The sequence below is a fragment of the Arvicola amphibius genome, chromosome 12, assembly GCF_903992535.2.
Source record: "Arvicola amphibius chromosome 12, mArvAmp1.2, whole genome shotgun sequence".
NCBI classification, from domain to species: Eukaryota; Metazoa; Chordata; class Mammalia; order Rodentia; family Cricetidae; genus Arvicola; species Arvicola amphibius.
The window spans coordinates 19,793,502-19,812,056 of NC_052058.2; the positions used below are offsets into that span (position 1 = coordinate 19,793,502).

The window sequence follows — 18,555 nt, forward strand, 5'->3', positions numbered from 1 at the left end:
CTACAGAAAACAAAACAAAAAAAAAAAAAAAGAAAGAAAGAAAAAGCAAAAAGAAAATTCTTGTTTGACAATTTTATGCATTTATATTATTATATTATATTATGAATTTTACCCATGTCCACCCCCATGCCCCTCTGCCGTCCTTCTTCCTCTCCACTGGAGTTCATGTCTCAGCAAGTCTTCTTTCATGTCTCCTTTTTATGTGTGGCCCACTGAGTTTCATTAGAGCTTCTTGCTCAAGTAAGGGTGGAGGATTCTTTAATACAAGATAATAAAAAGTGAAATGAATTAGAAAGGAAGAATTCGTATGAGGAAATAAGTGGATAACAAGCCTGGGAAAGCTTAAACTGATTTGATGATTGTTTCCTCTGCACTGTTACTCAGAAGACCAAAGACAATGAATCACTTAAAAATAAACTACCAAAATAGAAATGAGCAGCAACAGTCTGTGGCTATGATGCTGGCAAGGTTTGTCCCCGTTCTAAATATGACCAGTATTTCCCAATAGATCCTCTCAGTTACTTTTAATTTCAACGTTTATTTCCTTCATAGTTCGGGAGTGTATGAGGCTGGTGAACTGAGGTAAAAATCCAGAAACTCATTTGAACATTTAGAATTATCTTATTCTACTAGCATTAACTTTGCCTTTAGGGTCTAAAAGCCCTTCTCCAATTATTTCAAAATATCTTGGTTTCCTGCTGTCATTGTTTGTTAATGTTTTCCAGGCTTTCAGATTTATTCAGGGAGGAATAAGAAGTAACATTACCATGAGTACTTTTGTTTCTGATGTTGGACATGGGTATCTTTGTTTTAGGATGAAGTTGGGAAATATCAAAGAAAAATATGGCATTATCTTTTTACATCTATTTTTCATTAATAGCTAACAATAAATACCCATGCCCTGATTTATGTGCTATTACTTGGGAGATAAGATTTCTCTAATTTCTATTATTTTTATTTATTTTTACATGTGCTGGTATGTGCAATATGTATGCATGTCCACACGTGTTTGTGGTTTGTGTGCATGCATGTCTGTATAATTCTACGAATCTGAACATTAGTCCCCGTATTTATGTGTCAAGTGCTCACAGAACCATCTTTCAGGCCCAATATCCATTCTTTAATGACTAAATTAAATCTGCACTCTATAATTAGCATTATACCTTATTTTAGCTATCAAATTTGGACACTAGTACAAATTTTCCCATAAATTAATGGTTTTTGGGAGGGTCAGAGTGGCATTAAAATAGATAATTATTTATGGATATTTATTTTTTAGACACTTTATAAAAGTTTTGTACATCTATAGTCACTCATGCTCTGAATGCATTGTGATGCCTACTCAATAATAACTTACGCAAACATGCTGCCATTGAAGCAATGTGATATTAACCCGCTGCAGACTCGGGAAGCCAGTAGACGCTGCTGACTACTGAACACCGTTACTTGTTTCCTTTATTACCTGGTACGTCTGTTGATAACATGCAATGTAAAATATATCATGGGCTTACATAAATGCTACAATGCTGAATGACTGTGCATATCTGTGCATGCTGCTCGGTGAACTAGCAAGAGATCCCCATTAGCAGTGTAAGCCCGTGAATCACGAAGACAGAACACTAGGCCTGGGGATACAGCTCAGTGGAGGAGAGTTTGCCTAGCATGTGCATAGACTTGGGTTTGACTGACCCAGGGAAACAACCAAGAATTTCAGATTTCTTATAATAGTGTGAAAGGAAAACACTCCGAGGCACACGGAGACAGGGTTTTGCTCTGTAGCCTAGGCTGGTCCTGATCTCAGTTCTCTTTGCATCCTCCTCACGTGCTGGGATTCCAGGTGCTCAGCCACACGCCCCACACATACATTTTTAAACATGGATGAAAGTGTATAATGTGACATATAAATACGTATTTTACAGGTTTTTTTTTTTAAAATGAGGCTGAGATTCCGTGATCTTATATCTGAGTTAGCTACTTAAATAGAACAGCTTACAGAAACTCATATGTTTCCTCCCCGTCCTGCTCCTGTTTCTAAGGACTGAGTCTCATGGAGCTCAAATTGGCCTCAGCTGCATTACATAGCCAAGGATGACCTTGAGTTCCCAATACTCCTGCTTCTAGCTCTCAAGTTCTGGGATTACATACAGATGTACTACCAGGCCTGGCTTCATATTTGAAATAAAACGAAAAGATTTTAGTTAGAATATTAATTCATCCCACTACTAACCCATAGCATGTTCCAGAGAACCATTACAGATAAGTCGTATGAGCTTATAAGCAGGTTATCAGGTGTGACAGCAAGCTCTTCCATTGGATGAGATGTCTCACAGGCTCTGAGTTCTCATTTTCCCTGGATCGATATTTGAAGCTCCAAACATCATCACTACAAAGAACCTATATTCCCAATATTCATTCATGCTCAGTTGTCACTTAATAATCAAAAGAACATCAATATCAAAATATTGACAACTAATTCCAGGTAATAAAACAGAGCACAGGGGCGATACTGGGCTCCATGCTCATCTACAGAACTTGCTAAAACATGGGGAAATAATACCTGTAAATTATTCACCATATCCGCTTCCTTCCTTCCCAGATTTATTGAAATTATTTTCTTATTCCAGTTATTCACACTGCCTTGCTTATTCCATGCTCTTATGGAGGGCCTTGACTTGGAGTAAGAATAAGCCACAGTCTCCTGGCCAAGCTTCTCGTGTGTTTCTTAGACCAATTCTGAACACCATGTCAAATATTCCAAAGGTCTTTCACTTAGAGTACCATCACAACAAATGATTCTGATCAACTCATGTTCTCCTTCCCCCAATTCTGCAAGCAATGTGGGGACGAGAGCCAGGAGACAAACAAAAAGGACTTTATAGATTATTTTGTAAGGTTAGATTTTCATAACACTGTAAAAGAACTCCCACTCACTTTGGGAACTGCTTTGGTGAGTTAAATAATATACAACAGGATTTGGCAATCTTCTGGATGGAGCATGCAAAATTCGCATCCATTCACACTAATCTAGGGTTTCCTGTGTCAGTAATAACCCTTCACTTTCAAAACTCAGCACAGATGAAAATTTCTGCACCACAGTATTACCAGAGGACTTAAAACACATTTTCCCTGCAAATATGCTAATGTTTCTCCTTAGGAGACTGTGTGACCAAGCATGGGAAGCTGACCTCAGTCTCACACAGGAAATTGCTGTTTGAAATGCAGAAAAATGCATGGTGTTGGGGAGTGGGGTAAAGCCTGTGTTGATAGGACACTTATTGCATGTTGTTATTGTGTTAAATACAGTATCTACCAGATCATAGTGAGGTCTCAGAACAAATGAAGGAAACTGAGAAATGAGAGATGAGTGAGCCTGCCATATACCCCAGGCGTCATGGCCATCTTCTTGTTGGGTGTTCTACTCTCAGAGGTGGTGGATTATCTGGTAATTTCTCTCTTCTCACCCTTACTTCAAGTCTGCAAGGTGAAACTAGCCATAAGTTCCACTGGGCAAAGACTACAACTATATTGTCTTTCAAACAGTGAGCAAGTCAGCCCATGTCTTCAAGCTACACGCTGAATTAACATTCAAACCGTGAGAGGTGGAAATGAGATGACGTTGAGAGTTTTATGGTGTAAAAGTTCTCACAGTGAAAACAGTTCAGGTTGTGAAAGTTCATGCATTACTGTCAGCTTTTCAAGACAGTATGCCATTGGTCTTACTGTCCTATGGACTCTCCTTTCTGCTCCATCCCTCTTCAGAAGGGTTGGAGTGTCGTCGTTCACTTTCTCCTTTATTGTCACATTGCCTCACATTACCCAGGCTGGGGTAGCCACAATCCTTCAGGAGCTCAGGACTTTACAATAATATCCACAGAGAAGACAGAGACTTCAGTTATTTGTGGTGACTCATTGTCACTCTCTGCAGAGCAGCAGTTTACTGGCCCTGGTTTAGAAGGGGAAAGACGGAGGAGGCACGAGACTTCAACAGCGCGCCCTGAAGGAAGCCATTTTAAAGGGAAAATTAGAATTTGACATCCAGAAACACATCCCAGAGTTTGAACTTAGCTACAGCAATATGCACCTTGTCATGGTGGGGATATAGGTCTTTGCCTTCGGTTCTGTAAGCTTCCAGGACTGCCTTGTGGCTGTCATTTAATTGTCAATAATTAATATATATAAACCAATGGCAGACTCGCTTGAATTACAATTTTTGTTTATTTGTTTTTTGTTTTGTTTTTCGAGATAGGGTTTCTCTGTGTAGCCATGGCTGTCCTGGCACTCACTTTGTAGACAAGGCTGTCCTAGAACTTACAGAGATCTGCCTGGCTCTACCTCCCGAGTGCCGGGTCTAAAGATGTGCACCACCACACCTGATTGAGTTACAATACTTTAAAGAATATTCTAACCTCCCTGGTGAAATGCCTGTCTAGAGTAAATCATCTAAAACTGTCGCACTTTTTCGTGCTTCCCTTGCTGAAAAGAAAACCTAGATTAATGTCAGACTATGTTCTTGGATAGCTCTTACTCACCAGCTTCCTTTGTTCTTCTGTTCTACCATGCTGGAAGCATGACTTCTCAAGCTGGACATCCTAATGAATTTTGTATTATGCTTAAATACACCTGACAGCTTCAGTTATTAACTTCTATCCTTCTTCTACCATCCATTTCTTAAAGTATGAAACTGAAAATTTCCATCTCCCTTCTTTTTTGCCTTATTCCCTCTTGTTCTAGCATGAACCACAAATATGTCCAAAGAATCATGATTAGAATCTCCACTAAAAACATAGTGCTTTGATGACTGTTTTTCTTGTTTCTAGGAGGAAAAAGTCTGTGAGTTCTAAGCTTCATCAATGTGGGGGCTTCTAGAGATAATTTGTCTAGTTAGAGATCTCCAATCATTTTTAAATATTGAAGTATGAAAGAACTTGACTCCATGTAACTGGCCATTTCTTACTGTAAATGCATAAAAGGACAGCAAAGCTATAATGGATGTTCGCTTACAATGTTTATCTCTAACTTGGGGGGAGCACACTAACATTCTTATTTCCTATTCAGAATGCATAAACGCTGCAAGTAAGACTATTTCACAGTCATTACCCTCCCTCAAAAACCACGGAACCTGCAGAGGGAGCCACGGTTCTCACAATGATAAAAGGGGCAATCGATTTCTATAAAAGATTAAATGCTGCTGCCTCAGAAGCAAACCCACTTCTACAAAGTGCTGAGCCTAAATGATACCACATGACCCGAAGGTAAAAGGCAGGTTATACAGATCTCTACCATCTCTCTAGGAGGTTCCTCCAGCAGGATCTGAAGTAGTTAAGTCAAAAATCCAAATTGGGAACTCAGAAACTCCAACTTTGCTTGACTTTATCAATATTGCGAGGGGAATGATGTCATTGTTTGGGGGTTCTGCAAAGACATTCCATGTCACTTCAGTTTTAACACCAGGCTGGAGCCTGCATGGTCTGCCAGCATCAGCAGATAAACAAGACCTGTGGTCTTTCTATTCATCTCTGGATAGTTACTCGGAAAGATTCTGGAAAATATGCCTATTAGGAACTAAACATTTCACTTTTCATTTCATCCTTGTGCCAGAAGTCCATTCCTTGGATAAACACTTTACAAACTGACACTCCAAACGTCACTAAACATGATAAAGTATGTGTGCATCAGTCACGACTGATTAAATATTCTCCCTCCCATGATGAATGAACAGTTATATACTATATGAAACCTTTGGAACGAACAGCTACCCTCCTTCTCCCGCCTTTTCTGTTTTGTCTTTATTTTGCATGGAAGATTATTTTTCCATGTCAACTCATTTGTTATGCAATCTTGGCTATGGTAAAATATCACTCCAGCGATATTGCATGCAGAAATAGTATTAAGTTATAAAATTTGTGAATTAAAATTCTTCTAAAAATTTGCTTTCCTTTTTTTACTATCTCTTATTTTTGATCACTGGTTGTTTCCAATATCTGGTTATATTTAAATAAAATATTAATGGAGGGAGTATCTACTATATTCTCTTTAAGGGGGTTTAGGGTTGGGTCATGGTAGCACACACCTGCAATCCCAGTACTCAGAATTGTAAGGCAGAAGTCTCAGGACTTTAAGACTAGTCTGGGCTAAATAGCAAAATCCTGTCCTCTAATTCCTAAAATTAATCTTAAAAGACTGATGAGATAGTTTAAGTAAATTATAAGCTATGTTGTCCAAGATTCATCAAGTAATAATGCTATTATTGATTTATTACTTTAATAATATTGTGATAATTGATCTTTTCCCTTTTTAGATTCTTTGTCAATTTCAGACATGTATATAATACATACAATTCATACACCCCTTACTTTCTCCTATCACCCCTCATTCCTGCTCATCACCCCCACCCCGCTTCACTGCTAGCCCCCCTCCTACCTTGATACTATTTTCTGTGAGCAGACTTCACACAGGTAGACACAGCTTCTGTGCCCATGACTGCAATGGCCAGGCCATGTCAGATCTAGAAACAGCATGTACTAGCACACCACCCCACACGCCAAACCTTAACTGTTTCTTTACTTTAAAAATTCTTTATTGTCTTACGGTGAGATCAGCTATAGGGGCTAAGGGCGTAGCTAGTGCAGAACACAGGGCTACCGTGCTTAAAGACTGGAGTCAACCTTGAACACAAGGAAGGGAGGAAGAAACACTGATTGCTTACAGTTAGTCTTTATTTTTAGCTCCCCAAGGAAAGCGACGTCTATTCTGAAACATTATAAAAACAGTTAGAGGAGCTTGGCAAGACAGCTGAGCAGGATAATTTGAGTCGGAGTTCCGAGACCCACATGGCGGAAGGAGACAATCACCTTACACAAATTGTCCTCTGACTTCTACATGTGTACGTGACACTTGTACACCCACAGACATATTCTAGACATGTTTTCTTTCTCTCTTTCCTCTCTCACACACAAATAAATGTAGAGAAAACAATTTGAAGGTGTTAAAAACAGTAGATGTCAAAATTTCAGTAATGCATGTATAAATGTATACACATATGTATATATATGTACACACTTACATACTTTTTATGAATATAAAATACAAGCATCTTCAACTGAAATGTGTAAAATGTGCACACAAGCCAGAGGAATGTGTCCTTTTAAACAGTTAGGGCTGCCCCTAATTGTTGGCTGTGTGCATGGGGATCAGGCATTAGACCTTTCTCTCTTTGATGTCCTTGACCCAGAATGTTACCCAGAATACTACTGCACACAGGAAAATAAGTTACTGAACAGAATAGTTTAAATGTAATTTTAATTTTGCTTTGAAATCTATTCTATCAGTTTGGATGAATCTAGAAATGGACTCAGTGACACTAGCGCTCTGGCTGCTGGCATGAAGAACGTTTCTAGAAGCCATTCTTTTCTCGCTCAGAGTTAGTTGCATCCCAGATATAGTTCCTGACTATGAATTTGAAGAAATAGAATAAATCCAAAGAAAACAAGTTGAAATTGGCCATCATTTTTAAAGCACTAAGGATTTCAGAGTGTGGATCGACTGATTTTACGGCCTCTGTTTCACTTTTTAAACTTAAACAAAAAAAATATATTAGGAATCTCCAAATTTCTATATTCACTGCCTGAGAGCTGACTCCAATACCCAGCCCTTCTGTGGGAAAAGAAATACGTATTTTGCTTGCTGATACATTTCCACAATTGACCAAAGCGGCTCTGATAATTCCAAATAGATAAAGTGGAGACCGAAATGAAAACATAGCCGGCCGGGATACAGCCGCTCTTTACAACACCCTGCTTACTGAAGTACGACCACACGCTGAATCCACTTCATTTTATATCTGAGTCTGGGAGATGGCTCACGTCTCATCTGCAGATGTCTAGGAGATATTCTGAGTATTTAGAGGGAGTGTACTTTATTCAGATAAGTAAGAACTCAAGGGCCACTTGTAGAATAGAAAAATGTGTGAATAAACAAATTAGTACATGATGCTATCATGGTAGTAAGTGGAATATAAGAAAAAATTTAAAATATATACTAAACTTTCTATTTAGTTATGAAATAATAAAATGGAAAATATCAGTATATCTTATTTAGACAATAGTTAAGATTTTCTTGATCATAGTTTCTTCATTTTAGATGATATTTTATAAAAAAGATATAACACAAAGACCTGTGGGTGTAATTTCTTTCAAAGCAAGCTCACACCGTGATCCTTTGGGAATGAGCCAATGTGTGTATGTGTGTGTACACTTGTATGGTTGCATGTGTATACTTGTATGTATGTGTATATGTGATAGTGTATATTTCTGTGTAGTGTGTGCATACATATCTGCCTGTCTGTGAGTATGCCCACTTGTGTGTGTGTGTGTGTGTGTGTGTGTGTGTATTTTGGACTTCATTTCTATATGTGTGTCCCCACCTGCATCTCTCTCTCCCTCCGTGTGTGTGTGGTGTACGTGTGTGAAATTATGTGTGCTTGCCGTCTGTGGGTTTATGTGTATACATGCATTTAGTTTAACAAGCATGTGATGTGTATACGTGCATTTAGTTTAACAAGCTTTTCAAGTAACTAAGTTTCTCTAGGAAATCCTCTCACCAGCCATACCCAAAGAAGCTTTGTGCATTGCAAAGAACAAAACACTCCATTGCTGAGGGGGCAGAGGAAGAAGAGTCCCAGATGCAACAGGCAGTTCATCTGCTGCATTTCTGAATGGGCTCCAGGGACCCAGCATGTCTCTGCCTATCATACCACACAATCCTACCTTCTCTCTCAGGAGCCTCTATGAGCACATGGTGTGGTGTGGTGCTTCAAAACTTTTGATACACTTCTCTTTTGACAGAGGAAGAGTATTCAGTGAAGGAGCATGCTCTTACTTTAGTCTTCAAACACTGAAAGCCTGACTTAGCAATTCTTATTACTTATACATGACAGTCATTTCTGACATCAAACCTGTCCCCAGGCTTTCACTGGATCACTCACAGAACACACACTAAGTCTTTTAAGCATTTACCATATCACCCAGATTTAAATAAAAAGCAACCAACCAACCATGCAGGAATTAAGCAGAAAATTCCTTTGAGAGTTTTTCAGTGCATTCACTAAAATGGAATCCTCTCCAGTGTATTTTCTATCCCAAGGTCAGAAAAGGCCAATGGAAGACTGGGGAATGAAGAGCAAGTTTGGGAGCACAGACTTACACAAACTGACCAAGTTTGTTTGTTCCCAATCTTATCCCCAGGATGGATTTCATTTGGCTTGTGAGAACAGGATACATAGAAAATAGCAAGAATAAAGATGAAAACGTAGAAAGAAGCTGCGACACTATAGGTCTAAATGAAGACAAATTCTTGTTTCTCCTTTTCAATGGCCTTGTTGAGTGAACAAACATACCTAGAGCCCACATGTAATGAGTGTTATGTATCTTTTATCTCGTTTTATCTGACTGTAGGGAGCCAAGTCAGGAACACAAAGAAGTATCATAAAAGACCAAGGCTTTGAGTTCTAAGGTGATCCACTGATGTGGTGGCAGGTGGCAGGGTACAGAACAAAGCTAAGGCTGCACAGCTATAAAGGCGACCTGAAATGGTAGCATCTGGTGAAAACTGACCGTTCCCCATTCCCCCATAAGTCTGAGACGAGCCAGACAACCTGATTGAGTGGCATTCTCAGCACACCAAGCAGAAACATTTCTCCTGGCTTAGATTCAGTTCTTCCAGAAGCAGAAATTTACTTGATGCTGGCAAACATGGGTCACGAAGAGTAAATATTGTGAAATTTTATTTTTAACTCTAGCATCCTGGGAGTTCTCAGAGTCAGGATTGTTCAGACAGAGGTTGGTCAGAGGTTATATGGCTTGCAACATGAAGCAAGGGATCCCAATACAGATTGAAAAGGTTTCTATATGTTCTATCTGGGTCTGAGGTTCACAGGAGAGCACAAACAGGCTTCTAAACTTCCAGTATCAACTGATTCCAGGAGGGTCCTTCTTGGATGTCTCCATCCCTCACTCTTTCTGTTAAATTTCTGATAGTTTGGCCAAACTTGGCTATCTGCTATTCTGTATCATGGAGTATAAGAATACTCTTTGGTTTTTCTCTGCCAAAACCTCCATTTTTGTTCCTTTATTGACACAGTCTTTAGATTTGGAATATTTCCCATTCTATTCCTGATACAGCCAGTTCTCTTAGGCAGAGCAGCAGGAAGAAGACAGTGGCTAACTTCTCCCAGAATGACACTTGCAAGCAGAACCTGAGGTGCATAGCCTCTTACCCTCATGGCTTCCTTTCTGTAGTCTATTTCTACCACCAAGTGTGTGTGTGTGTGTGTGTGTGTGTGTGTGTGTGTGTGTGTGTGTGTCTGTGCATTTATATGAAAACTAGAAGTTAACATTGGGGTATCTGTCTCTAAACTTTCCACCTTAGCAGGGTCTCCTGCTGAACCTGTCAATCACCTATTTTACAGGACAAGCTGGTCTACAAGCCCTAGGGGTCCTGCTGCCTATGCATTCCCAGCACTGTGGTTATAGATGTGCACGGCCATGATTAATTTTCTACATGGGAGCTAACAGGATGAACTCAGACAGGACTGCAAAGCAGGCAGCTTACTCACTGACCCATCTCTGCAGCCCCACTGTTATATATTTTCTTAATCACTGATGACGATAATTGTGCAGCAATAACACAGCAGCTAACATCTATGAATCACTTACCAAGGACCAGAGATCATGTTATTTAATCCTCTTTAGCACAGTAAATACTAGTCAGCCGATAGTTTTAATACTAATGTAAGGTATAGAGCCATAGCAACTGAGAGGCCTGGTGGCTCTAAAGTAAAGGCCCTGGGAGGGGTTATGCTCTCTTTCTTCACAGAGCTACTACCGATTGCTACATAGTCTCTCTGGAGAAATTGTATAAAGATTCATTTTTGGAGTACTGTCAAATGTTTCAGAGAACCCATTACTTATTTTCATTTCTAAACATTAAAATGGATGTTGTACTAAACATTTTATCATTAGTGTTTTCAAGTCATTGACTTTGTGTTTTGTTATGATCTATGTCTGGCCTTCAGCTCTTACTTCCTTAGAACTTGCCAATTCTTTTATCAGTTTGCCTAGCGCAGTATTTGAAATCAACTCAAGAGCTGCTAAATGGGTGGTATCCGAGCAGAGACTATTAGGAACTTGCCTAATAAAGGAATGTAGTTAATAAGAGTATTTCCTCAGGAGCAGTCAGAGTGCCTTTTGAGTGTGATGGTTAGCTGGTTTCCTTGGGTGGGTTACGATGTCTAGTCGGGGTTGAGACGCCTGTCTGGTTGTTGTGAAGGCAGCTCTGAGATGTGGTTAACACTCTGATCGGTAGGCTTTAAGGATGACGAATTTCTTTTACAACATAGCTGGCCCCATCCTGTCAGTTGAAGTCCTTATGCTGAGGAGCCCAAGTAGGAAGGAAAGCTGTCTCCAGACGGCTTTCAGAATCAAGATTGCAACATCGGGCCCTCCGGGTTAGCATGGTTAACTTTAGACTTGCTAGCTTCAACAAGCATTTGATCTGGTTTACTAACTCAACTTCTTCTCTGTTCTTCCTTAATTTCATGATGCCCTTACCCCTATCTGATCTCCCTCTCTCTTTCCTCCCTCCCTTCTCTTTCTGTATATCCATATTCTTTGTCTTTCTCTTTGTTATTAGTCAATGTTTTGCAGGAAAAAAGATTTTCTCTAGAGAATGACTAATGTCTGAAAAGAAGGAGCAGTGAGTACTGAGATGGAGATTCCTGAGGTATTTTCTAATCATGTCCCTAATTACCAGTCCTCATTCTCGGATTGCAGTTCACCTAAGGAAGTTCATGGATTCCTCTGTGGAATTATTTTGTATATTGAAATGGAAGTTTTCTATCACTAACCCTTCTAACTTTTACTCTTGAAGCAAATTCCTGAGGTCTTCTGAATAAGATGACAAATTAGAAGCTGCATCCATGATTTGGAGCAAAGAAGAAAAATCAGGATATGGAAAAAATACTATATTCGGAAGACAGGGAGAGAGAGGGGGGGGGGGGGGGAGAGATTTTGGATATCCAAAAAGGAAGATGCAGAAGAGCAGAAAAATTCTTAGGGATAGAAGACCAAGAAGAGAAGAGATAAGTAACGTTTCCAGGCCTGTGCCTTGCATCAGGAGAAGGGAAACAGAGCCTCATCTAAAAGGAAACTTTGCTCTTTACCTCTGCTGGAAACTGAGCCCCACAGAGAAGGCTAGTAAATAAAAAGATGCCTCAAATAACACTAGAGCGAATATGTGAGCAAGAAAGGCACAAAATGTAACACAAATATAAAGAAGAAACAAAGCGTGACTAGAATATTGTACCTCCTTAGCTACTGAGTTAAAAATCTGAAGTAAATAAAATTATCTAAAAATTATGTGTGTAAAACTGACCTATGAGCTCAAAGATATCACAAGTAAATGGGCGGATAAAGTGAATGTGATCAATCCAAGACCTAGAGAGAAAAATCAAAACCAAAAGCTGGCAGTATGGATGAAAAGTTTACCATGTCCAAAAGAAAATCATCGAGAAAACTGAGGTTAATAATAATAATCATCAAAAAGAAATGCTGGAAGTGAAAAAAAATGTATGATTAAATAAAACTAAAAAAACAGTGAAAAATCATCATTACAATAAACTCAACCAATCAGAAAAAGAAACATCAAGGAAGGAAGGAAGACAAGGTTGAGGAAATGTGACATCAACATCATGAAAAAACAGTCAATGACAATGATCACACCTTCAAGAACCTTGGGATATGATTAAGACCCCAAATTTGTAATGGGATAAAAGCAAAAGCTGAGGTAAACACTAAGGTCATTGAGAATCTAGTCAGTGACATTATAGAAAATTGCCCAAATTTAGGGAGAGAAATGGGAATCCAATCACAAGAAGGTTTTAGAATCCTAAATGGATGTGAGGACAGAACTTCTCTATGACATATTACAATCAAGATGAGCAAAGCCCAAAAGAAAGAACAGAAGACCGGTACTAGAAAACTATGAACTCAGAAAGACAAACACATGGGAATAATTTCATACTGTTTGACACAATTCCTAAATGCCAGGAAATCATGGAATGGTACAGTTGAAGCTTAGAAAGCCAAAGTATTTCCAACCAAAATTGTTACATACAGCAAAGTAAAATGTAGGGGATGGAGAGGATAGTGAGGAGCAAATATGAACAAAGTACAATGATATCTACTTATGAAGATGTCATAATGAGACCCATTATTTATGTTAACAAAAAATAAAGGCAAACAATACAAATGCATTTTCTCCACATCTTGCATAATCCTGCATTTCCTTATTTCTAGATCCCACTGGAAAGAGGCAAAGCTGTGTTACAATTTGGCACATAACAGAAGTATGTGTCAGAGTGACTTCGCAATTTACTGTGGACCCAAAGTACACTGTTACATTAGATTTCAATGTATGGAATATTTATGCTAGAAAGTAAGTAAACAAAACAAAAACCAAAGAACCCCACAAACAGTAACTGGTTCCTAGGGTTAAAACAAACTAAGGACTTTCATACGGCTATTCCGAGAAGAAATATTGTACTAAAGGAAAGTAATACCTTACCATTTATGAGTCTCTGTCAGGGCAGTCTCTTGTGATTCTTGGTCAATTTTAGCTGAAAATGCAAGAAAAAGAAGTGAGATAGGTATGGGGCTCTATCATCTTAGAGACTACACAATCTAGACAGCATGGAGTAGATTTAACCCTATTAAAGTCAACAATATGCTAGCAATACTATTAAATGGGATTAAATCGACACTAATATGTGGGCATATAAGATTTTTATATAACTAACCAAAATTTTTAGGTTATGAACTTAGTTGGCCCTGGCACAGTGACCTAAGGAATGGAAACACTATTTTCACAGTTATACTGAATATGCCAGGACCTAAATACCACAAATTAGTTGAAAATAATTCTCTTGAGCACAGGAACAAATACCAAGTTGGAACCGAAACAAATGAATGTGATACACACTTTAAACTCTTTGTAGCCATGATCTTTGGGACAGCTCTCAAGTGGCTGATTGTGACTTGCTCTAAAAGGGGGACGTCATACTTCTCTGCTGTAATTCTTTGGTCAGAGCTGGGGGTCAAATCCAGGACCTCTCCTTAGAGCAGTGCCCTGTCATTGAGCTTCAAACTCAGCCTCATTTGTGCTCCTCATTTCCCCCTAAAAATAAAGACACCTGACAGAAACTCACATATCAGATTTAGGACAGGAATGCAGATTTCAAATTACTTAAACATCAGAGAATAACTCCATTAACTAAAGCATATGATGGCATCTTTCACCTTCATTGAGAAGCAAGCATTCCAGGGAGTTATGGAAATATTCTACAACTCTCCCATCTTCCTCTTCGTGCATAATATTTGCATATATGTTTCAAAGGCACCGTTAAGCAATGTGCTCAATATTTTCAGTCTATCGTAAAGACTGTAAAAGATTAGTTATAACTTCAGAAGTTAATAATTTTATGGCCATTACCCACCCACAGCTAAAAAACCACCACGGTTTCTCTATAGAACAGTACAGAAAAACATTATTACCACACCTACATAGTCTTCATAATGCCTCTCCCACAACAAACAAATGTGTACAAGATTTAAAAAAAATACGTGAAATGGTAAACAAAGAAGTTGTCTATTTATAATTCTTTGGGTAATATTTGGGGCCATTTGAAGAAATCAGAAGGCAAAATGGAGCAGGGTAAGTTAATCACTCTACAATCATAAAAAATTGGCAGTGTTGACCAAATAAAACCCATGATCCCACGGGAATTGTTAAAGTGTCTCTCTCACTACTTGAAACACAATAGCGCAGCTTGGGTTCATTAAAGTTTTACAATTTTCACAACTGCTCTGACTGAAGGTCTGTACAGCATCTCTATTGTCCTGACACAGTGTCAGGCTGACAGTCTCTGCAGTGGATGTCAAAGCTTACCAGGGATCATTTGAGCTGGCAGCAGGATATTTTTTCCTTCTTTCCATTCCCTTTTTGTACTTTAGACTGTTTACATGAGTTTACACGTCCACCGCTAGCCACAAGAAAGACTGAGGTGCATGTTAGAGACTCTATTTAAAAGGCTCTAGTACGAACAGACTGTCATTAACACCAGTCTGAGGTACCTCAGGAAGACAAGCTTAGCTTCCGGAAATAATTCTAGAGTTATAGAGAGTGCTTTCCAGGGGAAATAACAAAAGCAGCCTGAATGAACACTACTTTGACAAAGGACATTTTTCGTTTCCTTGTTTTTGTTTTGTTTTTTGTTTTTTGAAAAATACACAGACTAAAAGAATTGATGGAAATAATTTCTGGACTACTTTAGAAGATCCAAGTAAACGATTTATGAAACTAAAAGTCCATGAAACTGATACTCCCAAGAGCTATCTTCAGTTCCCATAAGGTTAGTGTTAGCCACCTGACTTTTGGCAATTAGATTCACCTGTCAACATATGCATATTATTTAGCACAGTGTCTATAAGGAACATTATATGTGAAGAAAATGTCTTTAAGTTTTGGAATTAAAGATCTTTAAAATGTTGAAGTAAATCAACCACTGTTTTATAATGTTTTGACATCATATCAAGATACAGAAAATATATTCTTGCAGCTTTTCAAAAAAAAAAAAAACGTATGCTCTTAAATCATGGTAAAAGGTAAAAAGCGAGTCTTGCGAGTTCACAGTAACAACTCCTTTTGATGTGTACTAACAAAGCTCTTGTTTCAGTGCCTCAGAAAGTTGCCTTAAAAATTTAAAACCCAAACCATTTTAATCCAATGTGGCAGGAGATTGATCCATACCAAAGAAATAAAACATATAAACAGATCTCCTTACCAAACCTAATAACCATGCTACAATCATAAAGTCAAATTAGAATAACAGGCGATGCTTGGGACTTCTCTACTATCCGCTATTTTTGCCTGATTCTCAAGCTACAGAAATTTGTATATTGAAACTGTAATCAGCTTTGATAAACAGTCAAATTAGAGATCAAAGAAAACACATTAAAGGACAAATTTCAACTCTTAATGTAGAGTCCATTCAAGGAGCAGGGCAGATTTCCTTTTGTATTGTAATCTGAAGAAAAAGATACAGTCTGAGAGGCATGGTGGCAAAGATCTGGTAGAATATAGACGTAGGCTGGGGGTTGGGTGATCAAACTTCCTGGCCGTCTGACCTATGCAGCGAAACCTTGCCTCAAACTGAAGGGCTGGGGATAGGGCTGAGTGGTAGGGGCATTTGCCCACTATCTGCCAGGTCTTTGTTCAACACAACTACATGCCTTAAAAGTTGGGGTGCACATATCATCTAGCATAATGCTTATACAAAAACCCAAACAATAATTTATTGTCAGAATCCCCTTGTAGGGTCACTTAAAAAAAGAGTATTCTAGTTGCACAAAACAACAGGTTTCACTATGACATGAACATAGATTTTGATGCCAGCTCACTTGGTAACACAGCAAGCTATGGTTATTTGGGGTACTGAAGATGAACCCAGAAAACTGAGATCAAATGTCATATAAGCTGTAAAAAATCTACCTTCACCAAGGGGGTGGGGGGGCACAAGCTATTTATGCACAGTGATCAAACTCTCAGCTCAGCTGCATCTGGTAATGCTCATTATGACTTTGCTAAATGTGGCACAGAAATTAAGACAACTTTCTACATATACCAGAAACATGTTTTATGAATATTTAAATCTCTTGAAGTATTTTTCTCTGAGATATAAAATTGCTTATAGCAGATTGGTGAGAAGGCTCAGTGGCTGGACACATTTTACTGTACAAGCCTGGTAACTTGAGTTTGAGCCCCAGGATCCATATAAAGATGAATAGAAATAACTGAATCTTCTAAATTGTTCCTTGACCCTAATACACACACATACATGCACTCACACACATGCCCCTGCTCTCCCCTACCACATGTAAGGAAAGAAAACAAATTACTTGTAGTTAATTTCTCATGGTGTGCATGATTCTGTAGAGAGTTTTGAAAGCCTGGGCTCTTTGGGGCAGTAATTTCCAATGTGTGTACGATCAACTATTAACAAAGATTATGATTAACGTATGCTCAAGTCATCATATAAAAGAAAGGGAAAATATTTACATTCCAGAATTCATGTAAGATTTCACCCTCCACTCTTCAGAGGAAATAGCTCATTTCTTGTTTGACATGTGTAATGATGTGACAGCCTTCTAGCCACCTTTACACATGATTACTGGTTAGGGGACTATATCTCTGTGGTATAGCACTTGCCTTGAATACACAAAACCATGGTTTCTATAACTGGCACCACAAACAAAATTCACCATGACTCTAAGCCAAGTTTGTATAGGAAAGCCAATGGAACACTTAAAATGGACAAATGGGTGCAAGACTGGGTTGCGTGGGTGTGCAATGAGATTTAACATGTCAATGAATTACTGGTTGTCCTCTGCCACAGACTCTCCAGCAGTGTCCTTGCATGCTTAGGACAGGAGTGGCTGAATAACCCTTAATGGACACAATCACTATTGAGTATCTCCCAACCCTCACTCCAAGCTCACACCTTTAAGAGAAGCTATTGATGTGGGACTCACCTCTGTATGTTGTGATTACCATTGATTAATAAAGAAACTGCTTTGGGCCTATTGCAGGGCAGAATGGAGCTAGGTGTGAAAAACTAAACTGAATGCTGGAAGAAAGAAGGCAGAGTTAAAAGAAGCCTTGTAGCCCTGCCAGCGAAAAACACCTGACAGAAGCTTGCCGATAAGCCACAGCCACATGACGTTATATAGATCAACAGAAATGGGTTAAATTAAGATGTAAGAGCTAGCTAATAAGAAGCTAGAGCTAATAGGCCAAGCAGTGATTTAATTAATACAGTTTCTACGTGGTTATTTCAGGACCGAGCAGCTGGGAACAAACAAGCGGCCTCTTACAACAAGCTACCTGCACATTTGCTACCAGAAAAGTTGTATACCCACTGTCTAGTGTCCTTATTCATCATTCGCCAGATTCCTTTAGTACCAGTGTTTGGGTCTTGAACATTATTTAGTTTAGACAAACCAGGTTTGAATTCTAGCTTGTTCATTAGATTGTAATGGATTTGAATAACTGACTTTCACTTTCATGGCACAATCTTTCTACATGAGACTGTAGTATCATTTTCTTTTATTGAGTTGGTTCATATTTCAGTAAGATAGTGTATTAATCACCTAGTGCTTGAGGTAATACCAATAGTGTCCTTCATCTATTTTTATATCATTGTTAATTCAAAAGGATGAAGTGTATTATTTTCAGAATGTTAAAAATATACAAGATTTATTTTTTTATTTTTCTACACAAAATAAATAGATTAAATAAAATAAATTAAATAGATTAAATCTATACTTAACTAAAACAAAAATACCTCTCCATCAATGTGGAGAAATGATGTCCCAAGACCTTTATAGAATTTTGGAATAACCCTAAAGTATTTTCAGGTACATTTCTTTTACTAACTACTTAGCT

General features: G+C 38.5%; 1 protein-coding gene across 2 annotated transcripts in view; it reads right to left on the reverse strand.

Moving 5' to 3' along the window:
* The window catches only part of Fmn2 (formin 2), a 288,272-nt gene that overhangs the window by 63,674 nt on the left and 206,043 nt on the right, over positions 1-18,555 (reverse strand). For both annotated transcript variants that reach the window (XM_038349911.1, XM_038349910.1), the window contains one exon: positions 13,621-13,672. In XM_038349911.1, the coding sequence (XP_038205839.1) occupies positions 13,621-13,672 (52 nt within the window). The remainder of the gene's footprint in view (positions 1-13,620; positions 13,673-18,555) is intronic.